This window comes from Lucilia cuprina, chromosome 2 (genome assembly GCF_022045245.1).
Source record: "Lucilia cuprina isolate Lc7/37 chromosome 2, ASM2204524v1, whole genome shotgun sequence".
Taxonomy (NCBI): Eukaryota; Metazoa; Arthropoda; class Insecta; order Diptera; family Calliphoridae; genus Lucilia; species Lucilia cuprina.
The window spans coordinates 5,624,807-5,642,758 of NC_060950.1; the positions used below are offsets into that span (position 1 = coordinate 5,624,807).

Below are 17,952 nucleotides of genomic sequence, written 5' to 3' on the forward strand. Positions count from 1 at the left end.
TCTATAGTCTAGTCTATAGTCTAGACTATAGTCTAGTCTATAGTCTAGTCTATAGTCTAGACTATAGTCTAGTCTATAGTCTAGTCTATAGTCTAGTCTATAGTCTAGCCTATAGTTTAGTCTATATTTTAGCCTATAGTCTAATCAGTTATATTATGTATGATCTAGTTTACCTTCAAATATGTAACAAACTCTCTAACGAAATCAAAGTATTCCTTTCATTATTATGTGGTTCAGTGTTAACATTTAATTTTAAATATTTCGTTAAGTTATCGCATGTTTTGCTGGTGGTGTCATTTCTTTTTGTTCATTTTGTTTTTTGGACTTTTTTTCTTTAATATAGTTAAAACTCATCTACATCAAGATTACCTAGGATTTGTAGTACCAAACAACAAAAGCTAATTTAATTATAATTAACATTTTTTACACAGACATGCCTATAGAAAAACCGACCTAAAACTGTTATTAAAAAAATTAAAAGGAAAAAATACCAAGAATATTTCATTATTTATTTAAATTACAAATTTCGAGTATGATAAAAAAACAAACAGACACAATTATCAAATGGCGGTTTCGGAACAAGAAGATTTCACCCTAGGGATTCTTGTTTAACAAAATATGAATTGGATTATGGCAGAAATGAAGGGCGATTTTAAACGGTCTTTATATTTGTTTTTTTGCATTTACAAAATGGTCTTCTGTTTTGACTAAAATGTTATCGAATGTCACATTTTTCCAAAAACGGTGCAGTAAAAGTAGGCGTATACGTTTAATTAATTAACAAATAAATTGGTGTTACGTATACGTTTTAGGTGTAAACTAAGATGAATATTTATAAACATTATTTTTTAAAGGTTCTAAATTTTTCACTTTTTATCTTTGTCACTTTTACTGTGGTGTCAAAGAGAATCAAAGTAGAAAAGACCCTTAACTATAAATAAATATTATCAGCAATTGTAACAAATTATGTTTTACTTTTTATCTTTTATTACAGTGTCAATGGATCAACAGCAGCAACCAATCGAATTTACTTCACACAAAATGAAGAACCCCTATTCCATAACGAACCGAGGCAGCAGTAAGAGCGCTACGACAAGCAACAACCAAAGGGACAACAACGAGCACAATAACAATATCATCGACATAAATTACAATTCATTGAATAGCCACCACAATAGACTGCATACGCTAAAAGATGCAACAAAGCTACAGCATCCAGACATGTCGGACGAAGAGGGGTCATCAAATGAAAAACCATTTCCAAAAGTTCCTCAACCATATTTTGATTTGTCCATGCCGCGTAATATTACAGCACGCGCTGGACAAATAGCAGCCATAAATTGTCGTGTGGAAAACTTGGGTGATAAATCAGTAAGTCAATGTCATTTCTAAAGCTGTGGCAATTGAGACAGCGACGATTTTCTTTTTTGCTTTTTGTAAGAAATAAAAATCAACTTCAAACAATTTTACTTTTTTCTATAATTTTTAATTAAACCATTATTAAAAAGTACCAAGGCGTAGATAAATCTTACTTTTAACCTTTTAGCAGTCTTTGATTCCTTTTTTTAATCTTTCTATTATGGTCTTTTTGTTCTTTTTTTCCATTACCTTTTTGCAATCATCTCATTTTTCAACAACAACAACAACAACACACGATTTATGTGTGCACAGGTATCCTGGATACGCAAAAGAGATTTACACATTTTGACAGCCGGTATATTGACATATACATCTGATGAAAGATTTAAGGTATTTATGATAACAGAAAACAAAAAAAGTGAAAAGATTCCTTTTGTTTCAGAGTAAAACTTTTTAAATAAGAGTATTAGGGTGGCTAAGTAATTAATTAAGAATGAAAAAAAACGGTTTTAAATGGAAATACATTTCTATGGAATTTAAATCTTGTGTTAAAAAGAAAAGAAGAAAGAGGAACTTTTATAAAACAATTTTATAGTCTGGAATATAATACCACCCTTTAGTGATGTCTAAAACCAATATTAAGGCTGGAATGGTCTATAAACAAGATATAACAAGATTAGACTTAAGTGTGGTCTATTGATTGGTAAATAGTCTGGACTTTGAAATAGTTTAATGCAGACTTAAGTCTACAATGATCTTTAGTATGAACTATAGAATGATCTGTAATCTAAACAATAAATAATCTTTAGTCTAGACTGTAGAGTGTTTTATAGTCTTGCCTAAATAATGATCTGTAGTCAGGACTAAAGAATGATATACAGTCAGGACTATAAAATGATCTATAGTCTTGACTAAAGTATATAATAATGATCTATACAGGACTATGGAATGATCTATAGTCAGGACTATAGAATGATCTATAATCAGGACTATAGTATGATCTATCGTCAGGACTATAGAATGATGTATAGTTAAGACTATATGATATATAGTTAAGACTACAGAGTGGTATATAATCAGGGCTATAGCATGATCCATTATCAGGACTATAGAATGATCTATAGTCTGCACTAAAGTATGATCTACAGTCTAGACTATAGAATGATCTACAGTCTAGACTATAGAATGATCTACAGTCTAGACTATATAATGATCTAAAGTCGGGACTATAGAATGATCTATAGTCGGGACTATAGAATGATCTATAGTCGGGACTATAGAATGATCTATAGTCTGGACTATAGAATGATCTATAGTCTGGACTATAGAATGATCTATAGTCTGGACTATAGAATGATCTATAGTCTGGACTATAGAATGATCTATAGTCTGGACTATGGAATGATCTATAGTCTAGACTAAAGAATGACCTATAGTCTGGATTATAGAATGATCTATAGTCTGGGTTATAGAATGATCTATAGTCTGGACTATAGAACGATCTATAGTTTGAACTATAGTATGATCTATAGTCTGGACTATAGTATGATCTATGGTCTGGACTATAGTATGATCTATAGTCTGGACTATAGGATGATCTATAGTCTGGACTATAGGATGATCTATAGTCTGGACTATAGGATGATCTATAGTCTGGATTATAGAATGATCCTAAGTCTGGACTATATAGTGATTCATAGTCTGGACTATAGAATGATTTATATTCTGGACTATATAATTACCTTTATATTTAGATTAGTATATTTAGAATATTACATAATTTATAGACTAGTCTGAATTATAAAAGAATTAAATCCAATTAACTTGTGTGTGTTCAATATTTTTCCAAAAAAAACATTCTTTTAAATCACTCCAAAATCCATCAATACCATCCTAATACACCTGCTGTATCTTTATTTTAAGGTCACACGCACTTTGGATAGGAAACAATGGTCATTGCATATAAAATATGCACAGCCACGTGATAGTGGCATTTATGAGTGTCAAGTTAATACGGAACCCAAGATGTCAATGGCTTTCCGTTTAAATGTTATTGGTAAGTTGCAATTGTATTTTCAATTTTTGTTTTAACTCATATTTTTTAAAATTCAAAATCCTGCGATTTTGTTGACAACGATAAAAAGTAATAACGTTTTCATGGATTGTATTAATTGTTTTTTTTTTCTGTTTGGTTTATCTATCTGTTTTTTTTCTCTTGGTATTTTGCTGCTGTATTTTCCTGTATTTATTACGCTGTTAAAGTGACACCACCAGATGCCAAAGCATCAATTTCCGGTCCAGCGGATTTGTATGTGAAAATCGGCAGTGCCATAACGTTAACATGCCATATAAAGCAACCTTCCTCAGCTCATGATATTGGACCAATACATTGGTATCGTGGACCATACATACTGACACCATTTGTGGTACATCCCAATGAGGCAGCCATCGATATGCAACGCATTTCAATGGAATCGAAATTGGGAGATAAATTGCAAAGCAGGTTGGTTTTTCGGGTGAAAAAGAAAAAAACTAAAGACATGACATTCACATTAACTGTGTTCTATGAAAACAAGGACATGTGTTTATAGGCGCTTGTATTCTTGTGCGTTTGTTTGTTCATAAACCAGGATTAAAAGTAGGATGTTGAAGTTTAATGTCGGAAGTTGCAGTATTTTTTTTTTTTTAAGGAAATTTTGTTTTTTTTTTCTTTAATGAAAAATTGATGCGATTCTTATTAATGCAGTTTATTTTAGTTATTATTAATTGTTAAATTAAATGATTTAATAAAGTTTATTATTATTTTCTTTAAAGTGTAAAAAGAGATTAATATTTTAAAGCAGATATTTGATTTTTTTAAACATATTTTTTTACTTAATTTTACAAAAGCTTTTTTCACAAAAAATTTTTTCTCAATAAAAAGCTGCTTTCTTAAAAAGCTGTTGAAAAATTGTTTCCACAAATTTTTATAAAAAACTGATTTTATAAAAATATTTCTTGTTACAAGCTGTTTTCTAAAAAATCTATTTTAGTTTTTTTCTCAAAAGCTTTTCTAACAAAAAGTTTTTTGTTTTCACAAAAAAAAATTTTCATAAAAAACTATAGATTTTTTAATTAAAATCTTTTTTAAAGAACAAATTCATTTAACAAAAAATTATTTTATTTTTTAAACTTTTTCTCAAAGGCTTTTCTAACAATAGGTTTTTTTTACAAAAAAAGTTTTTAAAAAAAAACTCTAGATTTTTTAATTAATTTTTTTTTTTGACAAACAAAATCTTTTAACAAAAAGTTATTTTATTTTTTAAACAAACATCTGTTTTACTTTTTCCACAGAAGCTTTTTTAACCAAAAAATATTAATTAAAAATTTTGTAACGAAAAGCTTTTCATAAAAACTTTTTAAATTCAAAAATCTTTTCATAAAAACTTTTTATATTCAAAAAGCTTTTCATAAAACTTTTTAAATTCAAAAAGCTTTTCATAAAAACTTTTTTAAATTCAAAAAGCTTTTCATAAAAACTTTTTATATTGAAAAAGCTTTTCATAAAAACTTTTTATATTCAAAAAGCTTTTCAATAACAAATTGTTTTAAATTTATAATTTTTCATAATTTTCAACATTTTTACAAAACCAGTTTTAAATAAAAATTTAGAAAAGTTGTTCTATTCAAAATATTGTAGACGAGACTATAATGTAATTCTCTTTACCTCTTTCTAATTTTCCCATAAAACCAGACTACGCATATCAAATGCCCAACTAGCCGATTCGGGGAATTATACCTGCATGCCAACCACTGCTGAGGCAGCCAGTGTAGTGGTTAATGTTTTAAATGGTAAATATAACTATGTTAATACTAACACTTAATAATTTATTATAAAAAACAACAACAAAATAATATTTTCCATAAAACCAAATTCATATGCTTGAAAATACTTAAATAAATAAATAAATAAATAAAAATTTGTTACATAATCATATAAAATCTGCTTACAAAAGCTGTTATACATGACTAAATTTTATTAATACTATTTTAATTAAAATTTACCTATACACATACACACACACACACACACTTGTAAATTTATTAATCCTACAATTTAAAATACACTTATTTAACTGTTTTTTTTTTATTCTGTTACTAATATTTTCATTACAACAAAAAATTTTCCATATAAAACATATTTTGATTGAAATGTTGCTGCGCTGCTCATATCTCTGCTCTTTCCTGTTTTACTGGCTCGGTTACTATGTTATGATTGTGTTAATTAGATGAAAGTCCAGCCGCCATGCAAAAAAGTTCAGCAAGAGGATTATTACAACAAAAACAACAACATCCATATTTGAATATATTAACAATAAAATTAATAATTTTAACATTAATATTTATATTAATACAGAAGAATTTACAATTATGGCAAATTAAAAGTTATTATCATCATCAACAGCATCAACAGCAACATCAGCAACATCAGCAACATCATCAACAGCCACAATATATACATTTGTATGCTGGCAACACAACTTCATCGTTATCATCAACATCATCATTACCTTCTTCATTTTGTTTATCATTATCTTCATGATAGTATTAAATTAAATTAAATTTTGTTAAATATTTATTTTGTGTTTTTCAGTTTGTTTTAATTTAGTTTTTAAGTTTTAAGAATTAAAACTAGTAAATTATTGTACAAAATAGTAGTTGAAATCTTTTTCTATGTAAATCGAAACACACACATACACACACTCCAGATGAGATACAAATATTAATTAAAATTTATTATGTTTTTATTAAGGACAAAATAAAAAAGAAAAAATTCTTTATAAAATCTATTAGAATTAAGCTTTAGATTAAAATAATCTTAACTAAAACAGATTTTTAAATGATATTTAAATTTTATCGAAATAATAATTAAATATTAAGGCAAGGACATCACAAGGACAAATACATATTTATATAAACTATTGAATTGTAATTATTTTTCAGTTTAAGTATATTTTTTTATAATAAATTCTAAAAAGTGTTTGTTACCACTTTTTCCTCTTACATAATTTTGTTAAAATTTATAACAAATTATTTCAGTTTATGGCATAATTATGCAAAAAAAAAGATACACAACCTAATAGTTATTTTTATAGGAAAGTTCTTACTTACCCCTAATTAAACCTTTTATATCACACACATAAACATTATTTAATAATTAATTTTGTAAATATATATTTTATAAAAAACATTTATTTTAAAAACTATCACAACATTAACTTAATTATAAATTAAACTGTAAATAACCGTTAATACATTTTGTAATATTATTTATAATATATTAATTTTAAATTAAAAACATAACCACATTGAACCAATTTGAAATTTATACAGTTTTTTTACTATTCTCTCTAATATGCTAAAGCTTAATTTTTGTTTTTGTTAAACAAAAATGATTAATTTTTTTTCACATTAGCTTTAAGAAATCATTAATAATCATAATAAATTTTTTGTATATAAAAAATATATCTCCATAAAATGTAAAAAAAGAAACTGCAACATTAAATATTAAATTATCTGAAAAAAATAAACAAAGAATTTATTGAGAAAAAACAATATACTTAAAATCGTTTCATTTATTAACAGGAATTATCTGCCATAAAAAGTGTATAAACGCATATGCAGTAAAAAACTAAAGTTAAATCATGCAACATTATGCTTTTATGGGTAAACTATGAGTTAAAAAATCAATGGCAAAACGTTCTGAAACAGGTAAATGTATTATCCATGGGTCCATGCACCTTTAAAGATGCATGCATTTGCATGTTTACCTGATTATTACTTATTAACGTAAAAAATTTTTGTTTTCAATAAATATTATGTTAAAAGTATGAAGAGAAGATGCATAGTAGGTAGCTTGTTAGTTGGATAGCCAGTTGATTAGTTAGTAGATAGACAGACAGACAGACAGACAGACAGACAGATAGATAGATAGTTAGTTAGTTAGTTGGTTAGTTTGTTAGAGTTATTTAGTTTTTACCATACTTCATCATTATACCCTCGCCTTCGAGTGGTAGTCTTTTTCATCCACTAGGTAGACTTGAACAACGGTCTACTATCGCCCCCGAATCCTTCAATGAAGAACTCAGGTGGCAATTTATGTACATGGATTGGGCCGGTCCATGTACAAGCACTTTGCTCAAGTACCGAGATGTAAAACATCACGGATCTCGCAGCTGGAATGGCCTCTGTTGATTCGGCAACAGCACCTAGGGACGTAAACGGTAGACCGAAGTACGAATTCCTCAAATTAGCCGAGGACTTTGTTTCTACTCACAGAGACACACTGTGGCAGTTCTGATATGAACATAGTATAGTCCGAACATATCTGGACAAGGAAGGAAAATTCAATGGTAACATTTGTATATGATGCCTTTCATCCAACACCATACCACACCCAGCACACATCTCATTTATACGACACATTCATGAGAGAAAAAACATATGGCACATTCATTATAGGTAGACGGGTTGCGTGAGGCCCGCCGTACCTTATATTCATCCCGTGCAATATACAATTTGTCTTCCCGAGAATTTGGTTTTAAACCACATCCACTACGTGGATCCCGAAGGAACATCAACCAACAGACCAGCCAGGACATAGTCCTGTGGGCAACTGGCCACCCGTAGTACCAGATTATGCGGTTCTCTGGTTTGACCTCTTCTCAATCTATGAAAGGACGAAGCCAGGAAGTAGATTGTAACCATTTTTTTAGTCCCGGCCAGACTAGAGGTATTGGCCACCACTTTATTCCCCGCGATTGCAATAACACCAAGGTAGAGTCTTCACCAAGGTAACATGCTCCCGGGGGAGCGAGAGCAGCACTAGTGTGTTTTTATTGGCTAGAAACATGAATTTAATTATTGGAGCCTGGCTTAAGTTAAAAGCCATAAGAGATATTTTTTTACTTTTTCGTTTTTCAAAAGGTACTTTTTCCTTAACAATGAACCCAGATATATGAAATTAACTATGTAGAATATGAATAAAGTAAGATCCCATAAAATGGAACTATTTGGTACTTTTTCTTTTTTCAAAAGGTACTTTTTGAGTTTTCTATAATAATGAACCCAGACCCAGAAACATGAAATAAGTACATAGATTCGGAATTAGGTGAGAACCAAAAATGAACTTTTTGGTACTTTTTGATTTTTTTTTTATAATATTGTACCTAGTATAATGAAATAAAGAATGTAGAGTCTGAATTATGTGAGAAACCATAAAATGGAACTTTTGGATACTTTTTGGTTTTTTTTGTCGTTCTCCAAAAGGTATTTTTTTAATTTTCTGTAATATTGAATCTAGAAACATGAAATTAAGCATATTGAGCCCAAAGTAAGTGATGGACTTTTTGGACTTTTTGATGTAAAAGACGACTTCTTTTACCACACCATGATCAAGGCTATATACAATTCGTCACAGCTGTATATAGAACTCTTACTTGTTTTCATTTAGTGAGTTTTAAACTTATTATGAATTGCACTGCAATGGGTATTTTTTTTATCAATTGATCATAATGTTGTTAATGACTTTTTCTTTTACCATTTTTTTTCGTATTCTACATAACATATTTTCTGTGTGAAAAAGTTTTTTGGTGGTAGTATTGTTTGCTACTAGAATTGAGTGGCATGCAATTAATTTTGACTACACAGTATGTTGGTTGTTTCCCTGCTGTCCGATGTGACTGCTGCGAAAGAAGTGGTCGATATTTTGCTAGAAAAAAAGGCTACTACTCGAACTATTTCTTCGTACTACAGGGCAGTGACTATATGTCCAACCACTGGATATTGCAACCTAGACATATACACAATTACTCACAATACTCATTTGTTCGAGTACAAATTCCTTGATTGTGTCTATTTCCGTTCAATTCAAGCGAAATTTTTTCTTTTCAACAGAGATACATTAGATATTCACAAACATTCTATAGTAGTTTTTCAAATGTGGACTAAGTACCAAATAAAGTACTTAGGTAATTAAAAGCAAAAGAATTCTTTAAACAAAGATCAAATCAGAAAATCGTGACTTGTTGCTTATAATTACTGAAAGTTTTTGCCATATTGTTAAAATAAATTAAATTTCGCTAAAAATTTCCATTAAAATGTTAAAAGTTAGTTTTCGAAAAGCATCATTTTGTGAAAATTCGTGATAACTATGGTGTTAGTTCATAAATTTGAGTTGAGTTAAAATGAAAATATCGCAACCTGAATCGATATGTTAAAGATGATCTTGAAGAAATCGACGTCTATATGTGTGGATGTGGTAGACATCTGTCTCATTGACTAGTCTATAGATTAATTTACTGACTATTTTAAATACATATGGATTAGTATATTGAACTATCAGTTGAGCATATCACAGTTTTGACATTATTTTGATCCTCCCGTCGGGGGCATGTTGCCTTGGCGAGACCTCCGCCTTGGTGTTATTGCAATCCTGGGGTTTAAAGAGGTGGCCAATACATCCAGTATGGTCGGGACTGAAACGTTGGTTACAGTATACTGCTTGGCTTATTCCTTGCATAGATTACCAGAGGTCAGACCAGAACACCGCATAACCTGGCTGGTCAGTTGGTTGAGATCCCTTCGAAGTGGCGATTAAAAGACTGATGCATGAGTCAATATTTCGGGAAAACAACAGATACCCAAAGAGGAGTGACTGAGTTGGTATTAATTGTGTATGGTACGGGATGAATGTGAGGTTCGGCGTCCCTTACCCTACCCGTCTACCTTATGAATGTATCGTATGAATGAGATGTGTGCTGGGTTGAATGATGATTGATGAAAGGTATTACATACATATGATACCATTGAATTTTCCTTCCTTGTCCAGATATGTTCAGAGTATACTCTGTTCATATCAGAATTACCACAGTGTGTCCCCGTGAGTAAGAACAATGTCTACGGCTTATTGCTGGATCGTACTTCGGTCCACCTAGGTGCTGTTGCCGAATCAACAGAGTCCATCCAATGGTCAGAGATTAGATAGCTCAAGTACTCCAGCAAAGTACTTGTGCATGGACTGGTCAAAGCCAATGTAAAAAATTGCCAACTGAGTTCTTCATTGAAGAACAAAAAGGCGGGGGTAGACCGCTCTCAAGTCTACCCAGTGGATGAAAAAGACCACCGTGAGATAAGGCCGTCAGGGTGCTCACGTCAAAACTCTCGTCAGTCATTATTTTGATCCATAGATTTGTGAATAGAAAAGTTCCCAGACTAGTCAATAAACAAGACCATAGTCAAGGAACAAAGCATTGATGTCATTTTGATTACGTTTAGTGTGAATCCAGCAATACATCGTTGTGATCTCGACAACGAATCGTTGTCATTTCGACAACGCAACATTCTGTGTGACAACATAGCTTTGTCACCGTACATGGTTTCAATTTGCTACCAAGCGTGTATAATTTTAAAACGTATTTTTTCCGCTGTAAAAGAGTTTTAAAATATCCAACACGGAATTATTAAGTTGTCATCGCTCTTAGTATTTCATAATTTTAAACCAATACCAACTAAGTAAACATGTTCTAACTATACATTATAATTACATATCTTATTAATAATATATACAATCATCATTACTAATAAAAGATTACAAATATGAATCGTCTTAGTAATAAGAATTTATTTTAAATTAAACATTGAGATCATTATCTAGAGGTGAAGTACATATGAATGTATGTATGCATGTATGTATGTATGTATGTACATATTTAGCATTTCTCAATGCTTGTTTCATCCAAATCAATATTGGTCTGTAATAGATGAAATTTTGATATGAGATCATTTTAAATAAATTCTTTACATACCTCATTTTCATAGTATTCATCACAATCATCATCCTCCTCATAATCAATATCATCTTTTTTCTGACATATTTTAATAACACACCAAATAATTAGTACTGTTATCACCAGAGCAATGGCGCCTATTCGATAAATATTTGACATAACCAAGTTCGCAGTTACGACATTTTGTATTGGTTTCTTAACTTCATTGCCGGAATTACAAGCATCCGTTTCGCATGTTTCGCAATTGTATTTTGATATATCACATTTAAAATTAACTGTTACACACTTTCTTATAAGAGAAATATCGGTAGCTTAAAGGAAAATTCAAACATAAATTAATGCACGATTTTTAAGTTTTTTTTTGGAAAACAATAACATACTTTTCTCCACCAGCAGCGCACATTTCGTTTCATTACGTCCACATTCTCGTAATAACTTATCTTGATATTGTTCAGGTTTTAAGCAGCGTGCTGTTTCGAAATTTTCACAAATATAACATTCTAGAGTAAATACTGAAATAAATTTGAATATTTTTAGTTTTGTCTCTGTTATATTGTATTCAATTACTATTACCTTCAGCAACTGCAATTAAAAGTATTAATAATTTAATCATTTTGTTTTTGTTCTTATTTTATTCCGGACAAGCTCCTATCTCAGCTAAGTTTATAAAATCAACTGACAGTTATGATATCAATAATACTTTATTCATAAAAAATACCCATTTTATTAAAGATAATTTCAAATAGAATATTCTTTTTAAGTCTATTTTTGATCTATCATCAGAATCTTTTGTTAAGAATGTTGTGCACCCTACACGTTTAGTATGTGTCACATTATTTACTTATATCACATGTAACGCTTGTCAGTATTTTAAAGTTCACAATAAGTTAAAATTTAAAAATTCTTAACTAAATGGGAATTTATATTAATGCTTTAAAATAAAGTTTAAAGATACACTCTTGTTGCTTATCTCGAAGTCAAAACTAGTTTGGATCAATACTTATTCTGCTTTTGATTTCATTCAGCCTATTAGTTGAAATACTCTTTATCCATCTTACAATAACATAAAGTTCAACCACAAATGACATTTAAAATAATATTAAATAGAATAATATAAAAAAATTGTGATAATAATTTATACAACGAATACAAAACTTGCGGTTTGGTCTAAGAATATTTACGATTGTTTTTTTAAAGAGAATTACATTCATTCAGTACTTTAAATTCAATTATTTAATAATTTTATAAAAATTATGTATTTAGTGTAAAGAGTGATTTTTTTCTTGTCTTAAGATGAAATATTTTAAAAATAATGTAAACTGTTTTAATAACTTATAAAGCTAATATTGTTTAAAATTTGAAAGAAATATTTTCTAGATGAATTTAGCGCAATATGTGAAGTCGACAACATGTATTGAAGCCAAAAATCATGAGCGAGCATTTTTTGACTAATTTATTCCTAGGAAACCAAACGACTTTCTTAAAAATTTATAAAATTTCTACTTTTTTTCTTTGTCTGGTAAGTACTTATGTTCCATTTTTAGATAGTTTGTTAGCAAGGTAGTAAGTTAATAAGTTGGTAAGTTAGTAAGTTAGTAAGTTAGTAAGTTAGTAAGTTAGTAAGTTAGTAAGTTAGTAAGTTAGTAAGTTAGTAAGTTAGTAAGTTAGTAAGTTAGTAAGTTAGTAAGTTAGTAAGTTAGTAAGTTAGTAAGTTAGTAAGTTAGTAAGTTAGTAAGTTAGTAAGTTAGTAAGTTAGTAAGTTAGTAAGTTAGTAAGTTAGTATGTTAGTAAGTTAGTAAGTTAGTAAGTTAGTAAGTTAGTAAGTTGGTATGTTAGTAAGTTAATAAGTTAGTAAGTTAGTAAGTTCGTTAGTTAGTTAGTTAGTTAGTAAGTTAGTTAGTTAGTTAGTTAGTTAGTTAGTTAGTTAGTTAGTTAGTTAGTTAGTTAGTTAGTTAGTTAGTTAGTTAATTAGTTAGTTAGTTAGTTAGTTAGTTAGTTAGTTAGTTAGTTAGTTAGTTAGTTAGTTATTTAGTTAGTTAGTTAGTAATTAGTTAGTTATTTAGTTAGTTTGAGGAGCAATCGCGATTGAAGTTGGTACAATTTATTACTGACACTCACATTATTTAATTTATTTGAAATCGGACCATTTGACTTTAGCCCCCGTATGAAGCCCCTTTTAGAAAAACTCTTTAAAATAAATATTTGTCTTAGTGTTTCATTAAAATTCCGTTTAGTCCATAGTAGATTAGTAAGTTTTCTGAAAATCAATCTTTTTGTTGCCACAAAGTTTCATTAAAAGATTAAGTAGTAAACCAAATTCTGGTAAAGTCTGATTTTTTTAGCAATTAGCGCAAGGTTAGGATCTAATGGGACGTATTAATATTTAATTTCTTTTTTCATTTGATACATTTTCACTGGACCCTCATAGCATATGGTCATATACGACCAACTATAATTATCCTATATATTTTTATAAATTTTTTACCAATCAGTAACCACAGCATATGATTTATTTCTTTAGGGTCTGATGATTCAGAATTTATAATATAAATACAAATTCTTGTAAGATTTTATTATGTGATTTAAACATTATAATTGGTAAAATAAATTATTTATATTTAAATAAAACTTAAATTACATTCGATATTTTTTAACATAAAACTACATTACACTCTTGATGGAAAAGTGACAATTTAGGAACGCCAAAAATGTTAACAACATCACTCCATGTATGGAAAGTGTCAAACGATTACTATTGTTACACAAGTTTCCTTTACATTTAAAACACTGGGCCTCATCATACTGACGAGTTCTAGCGATGCCTTCGCAGGCAAAATCTGTGTATAAGGAACTAATATCACCATAATAACACTCATAAAAAGTGGCTTTACGTCCATCAGCTAAAAAAGAACATATATTATTTATTTTTTTTTTCAGAAAATTTTATTTAAATTAAAAAAAATTACAAATCTTTACTTACATCTTTCTACAAATTGTTTAACACAACCCGTAGCATCCGGTTTACATTCTTTGACAAAAGATGCATTCTTCACGATCAATGTGCTATTTTTACAGTCGTCATTCTCTAGAGTGCTACACTGATAGCATTTTAAGTTATTTTTCGTAAACAGAGCAGTAGCATCTGAAAAATCTACGGCATCTGAAAGAAATGTTAGAATAAATATTTGTAAAATATTTTTCTATAATTATTTAATTTAATAACTTACTTGTATAATTAAATATGGTATATGACCAAATAATGAAAATGAGTACTTTAAGGTTGAGTAGCATTCTGCTTTTGTATGAACGTTTAATCCGTTTGAAATTTCTTATGGAACTGAAGTGTAAATATTTTTTTTATTTATTTTTATGATGATCGTTCTTTAGCCACAATATGTGAATCATTTATTTTGTAGAGTAATTATACCCTATACACCACTTTAGTGGTGATATAATATATTGGTCATATATTGGTCATATACCCACCAATCGGCTATAACTATTTTCTGAGTCGATTTAGCTATGTCTGTCTGTCGGTCCGTCGGTCCGTCCGTCCGTCTGTCTATGTCCATCCGTCCGTCTGTCAAACTACAGGTTGCAATTTTTCAGATAATTTAATAAAATTTGGCACATGATCTTCTATTGCCCCAGGGACGAACCATATTGAAAATGCTTAAGATCGGTTCATTATTTCACCTAGCCCCTATATAACTGAACTGAACCCTAATAGTAAACCTTGTAATCAAAACGAAGGTCGCAATTTTGAATATAATTCAATAAAATTTGCCACATGATCTTCTAGGGTACCAGAGAAGAAGCCTATTAAGAAGTCAAATATCGGTCCATTATTTCACCTAGCTCCCATACGTCCGAACCCGCCGAATAGGGCTTTTGAGTTCATAATTATATTCATTATACTCGTATCTCGACAAAAAGCTGCAAAACCATGTTTTATACTAGTCTTTAAAATGCTTTGTTAAAAAAACTTAATTATATTTTTGTAACAGGTGTAGGGTATTATATAGTCGGCTTCGACTTGTCTTATTTGTTTCATTAAATTTTTTAAAATACATTTTTTATTTAAAGTTTTATAGGTAATAACAATATTTATACTAAAATATCTAGTAAGAATTTGAGTTAATTTAAAATTAACTCATGATAAATCAGAAATAGAATAGTTTAAAACAGATTTGTATTTTAAAACGGTTCTGAGTTTTCTATATTTTATATTGCCTGTCGAATTTTTCAGTCAGTTGTGAAAATCGATTTATATCGTTGATCAACAAACAAACAACAAATTCGCTTTTCACAATGAATAGTGAATCCCTAGAAGAAGGAGTTTTTCAATGCCATCATCTCAAATATTACATCATAGACCGCGCTGAACACCTTATAAGTAAAGAATTCAAAACTTTTTATTTATCATGCAATATCCTTGCTGCCACATCCACTAGTGAATTATTGAAAAATTATTAGAATATTATGTTAAAGGAACTGATCATGAAACACTAAGTACGTAAGGTTTGCCCACCCACACTTTTTTTATATAAAAAAAGCTCGCAATACGTAATGAATTTCTTCTACTCGAAGCATGTGAAGCTCGACTAGTTCGTCAGAATCAACTTAGCAACCATATTGATCGGATTCCGGATATTGAATGGAGATTCATAGTGGATGTTTAAGAGGAACATTTGTGAATAAAATTAAATCGACTTCTACGGCTTGATTTAATGGTTACCCGACAAAAACATGGTAATGACTTCAACTTACTCAACAACTTACTTATCGAGTACTATAACATACCGTCTGCATTACTTAGAAGGAGGCAAATAATGATGTACAAATAATATATTAAGAAGAGCGTAATAGTAATGAACTGCTTCGACTCAAAGTGCAAGAAATAGTATGTGAAGCCCGACTAGTTCGGCAGAATCAACTTAACAACAATCGATTCATAAGGCTTGATTTAATGGTTACCCTGAAAATATATGGTAATGACTTAAACTTACTCAACAACTTACTTTTCAAGTACTAAAACATTACTTAAAAGGAGGCTAGTAATGACTTTTAAATAGTATATTATATAAGTACAGGAACTTTCTTTTCAATACATACGAAAAGCAGAAACCTTCCACATTACCTTAAAATAGGTTAGTAATGACTTACAAATAATATATTATATAAGTACTTAATTATTTAAACTTGACATATAGATGTCGAAATTTGTTTTAAACACAAACCGAAAACGAAAACTAAACTACTTATTTAACAACCTAGCAATTATAGTAAGTACTTACTTAACTCTCTATTTGTAAGTGAGTGTGGTAAGTACTTGTCTTCAATAATTTTTCAATATACAAACAAAAGATACTCATCCATAGATGGAATCAATAAGTCCGTAAAGCTCATACTTTCATTAAATTTATATTGTGACCTAATGCGTCTAAATTTGTTAAAGATGTTACAAAAAATGTTAGTAATGACTTGTACTTACTCTACAACTTTCATTTCAAGGACTACTTCATACCATCTGCATTACTTTTTAACAGTTTGGTAATGACTTAAATATAAAAAACAATTGTGTGTGAAAACAATAAGTTGGCGAGCAACAGCAAACCAACGTAAACTAAACACAGTTTTGTTTACATGTCGAATGTTTTTTATGTAATACAAAAGAATTCATTTAACTACCTATATGTAATGACTTATTTAAGTCCTTACTTGTAAACGTTTATTTTTATAAACACCATAACATGTTTAAGTTACATTCTTCACATAGAATAAATAATCATAACAATTAATGTATAACAAATTATTAAATATTTTGAAATCATCAATCTGTTGTTATTGTTGCAAAAATCACCTTTACATTTAAAACACTGGACCTCATCGTATTGACGATTTCGGCTAATGCCTTCGCATAGAAAACTTGTATAAAAAGAACTAATACTACCATAATAACACTCACGAAATGTAGCTTCCTTTCCATCATCTAAGGTAAGAAAATGGAAAATAATACTAAATATTTCTAATATATAATTTGTTGATACATTTTAAACTTACATCTTATTACAGACTGTTTAACACAACCCTGGGCTCCCACGGCACATTCCTCTTCAAATTCGGATCTTTGCATGACATTTGTTTCATTTTTGCAATCATCATCTAAAAGACTACTGCATTTATAGCATTTTAAATGCTTGGATGTAAATAACGATGTGGCCGTTGTTATGTCTAGGGCGACAAAAAGTAAAATATAGAATTAAAAATTGTTTACTTTTTTAAAATAAAATTTTAAAATTTACTTGAATTTTTTATGTAAAAAGTAAATACTAAAAAGTTTATTAAAACTTTAAGTGTGATTAGCATTTTCTTGGTTTTTTGTTAGAAAACTTAGATGACCACTAACTATATAGTTTTAAGCGATAAATAAACTGGTGATTTCTCAACAATGTAGTTTTTTATAATCTGTATTTATTAAATCAAGACCCACAGCATATGATTCATATCATGCGGCTGCACATTGGGCTAGAGGGTTAAAAACTATAACTATTAGCTTTAATTTCTTGTGAAATCTTTTCAAATCAATAGCAACTTCGTTGTATATTCCATAGCAAGTTCATGATATATTTCATTATAATTACAAGAACTAATGAAAAAAAAAAATGTTATGATTTTGTCATATTGAGCAGGGTTTTGGGGGTTACGACATACATATGTACATAAGTAATACATGACATTGTAATTATAATTAGTTATGTTTCAA

The 17,952-nt window shown here is 29.3% G+C and overlaps 4 protein-coding genes across 4 annotated transcripts in view; 1 reads left to right on the forward strand and 3 right to left on the reverse strand.

The window, feature by feature from the left end:
• The window catches only part of LOC111690429, a 115,089-nt gene extending 109,027 nt beyond the window's left edge, over window positions 1–6,062 (forward strand). The window contains exons 2-7 of the mRNA XM_046945176.1: window positions 995–1,371; window positions 1,672–1,749; window positions 3,283–3,415; window positions 3,622–3,862; window positions 5,093–5,190; window positions 5,628–6,062. Coding sequence (XP_046801132.1) covers window positions 995–1,371; window positions 1,672–1,749; window positions 3,283–3,415; window positions 3,622–3,862; window positions 5,093–5,190; window positions 5,628–5,941 — 1,241 coding nt within the window. The 3' untranslated portion in view covers window positions 5,942–6,062. The remainder of the gene's footprint in view (window positions 1–994; window positions 1,372–1,671; window positions 1,750–3,282; window positions 3,416–3,621; window positions 3,863–5,092; window positions 5,191–5,627) is intronic.
• Window positions 6,063–10,994: 4,932 nt separating this feature from the next.
• Window positions 10,995–11,915, reverse strand: LOC111690430. The gene is made up of 4 exons (XM_023452905.2): window positions 11,760–11,915; window positions 11,567–11,698; window positions 11,205–11,497; window positions 10,995–11,150 (listed from the first exon to the last, which is right to left on the reverse strand). The coding sequence occupies exons 1-4, from the start codon at window positions 11,797–11,799 to the stop codon at window positions 11,109–11,111; spliced, it is 507 nt and encodes a 168-aa protein (XP_023308673.2). The 5' UTR covers window positions 11,800–11,915; the 3' UTR covers window positions 10,995–11,108.
• A 1,924-nt stretch (window positions 11,916–13,839) lies between these two features.
• Window positions 13,840–14,523, reverse strand: LOC111690432. The gene is made up of 3 exons (XM_023452906.2): window positions 14,414–14,523; window positions 14,167–14,346; window positions 13,840–14,086 (listed from the first exon to the last, which is right to left on the reverse strand). The coding sequence occupies exons 1-3, from the start codon at window positions 14,475–14,477 to the stop codon at window positions 13,848–13,850; spliced, it is 483 nt and encodes a 160-aa protein (XP_023308674.2). The 5' UTR covers window positions 14,478–14,523; the 3' UTR covers window positions 13,840–13,847.
• Window positions 14,524–16,839: 2,316 nt separating this feature from the next.
• Window positions 16,840–17,595, reverse strand: LOC124418508. Its single transcript, XM_046945092.1, has 3 exons — window positions 17,492–17,595; window positions 17,250–17,420; window positions 16,840–17,178 (listed from the first exon to the last, which is right to left on the reverse strand). The coding sequence occupies exons 1-3, from the start codon at window positions 17,553–17,555 to the stop codon at window positions 16,958–16,960; spliced, it is 456 nt and encodes a 151-aa protein (XP_046801048.1). The 5' UTR covers window positions 17,556–17,595; the 3' UTR covers window positions 16,840–16,957.
• Between the last annotated feature and the right edge of the window lie 357 nt (window positions 17,596–17,952).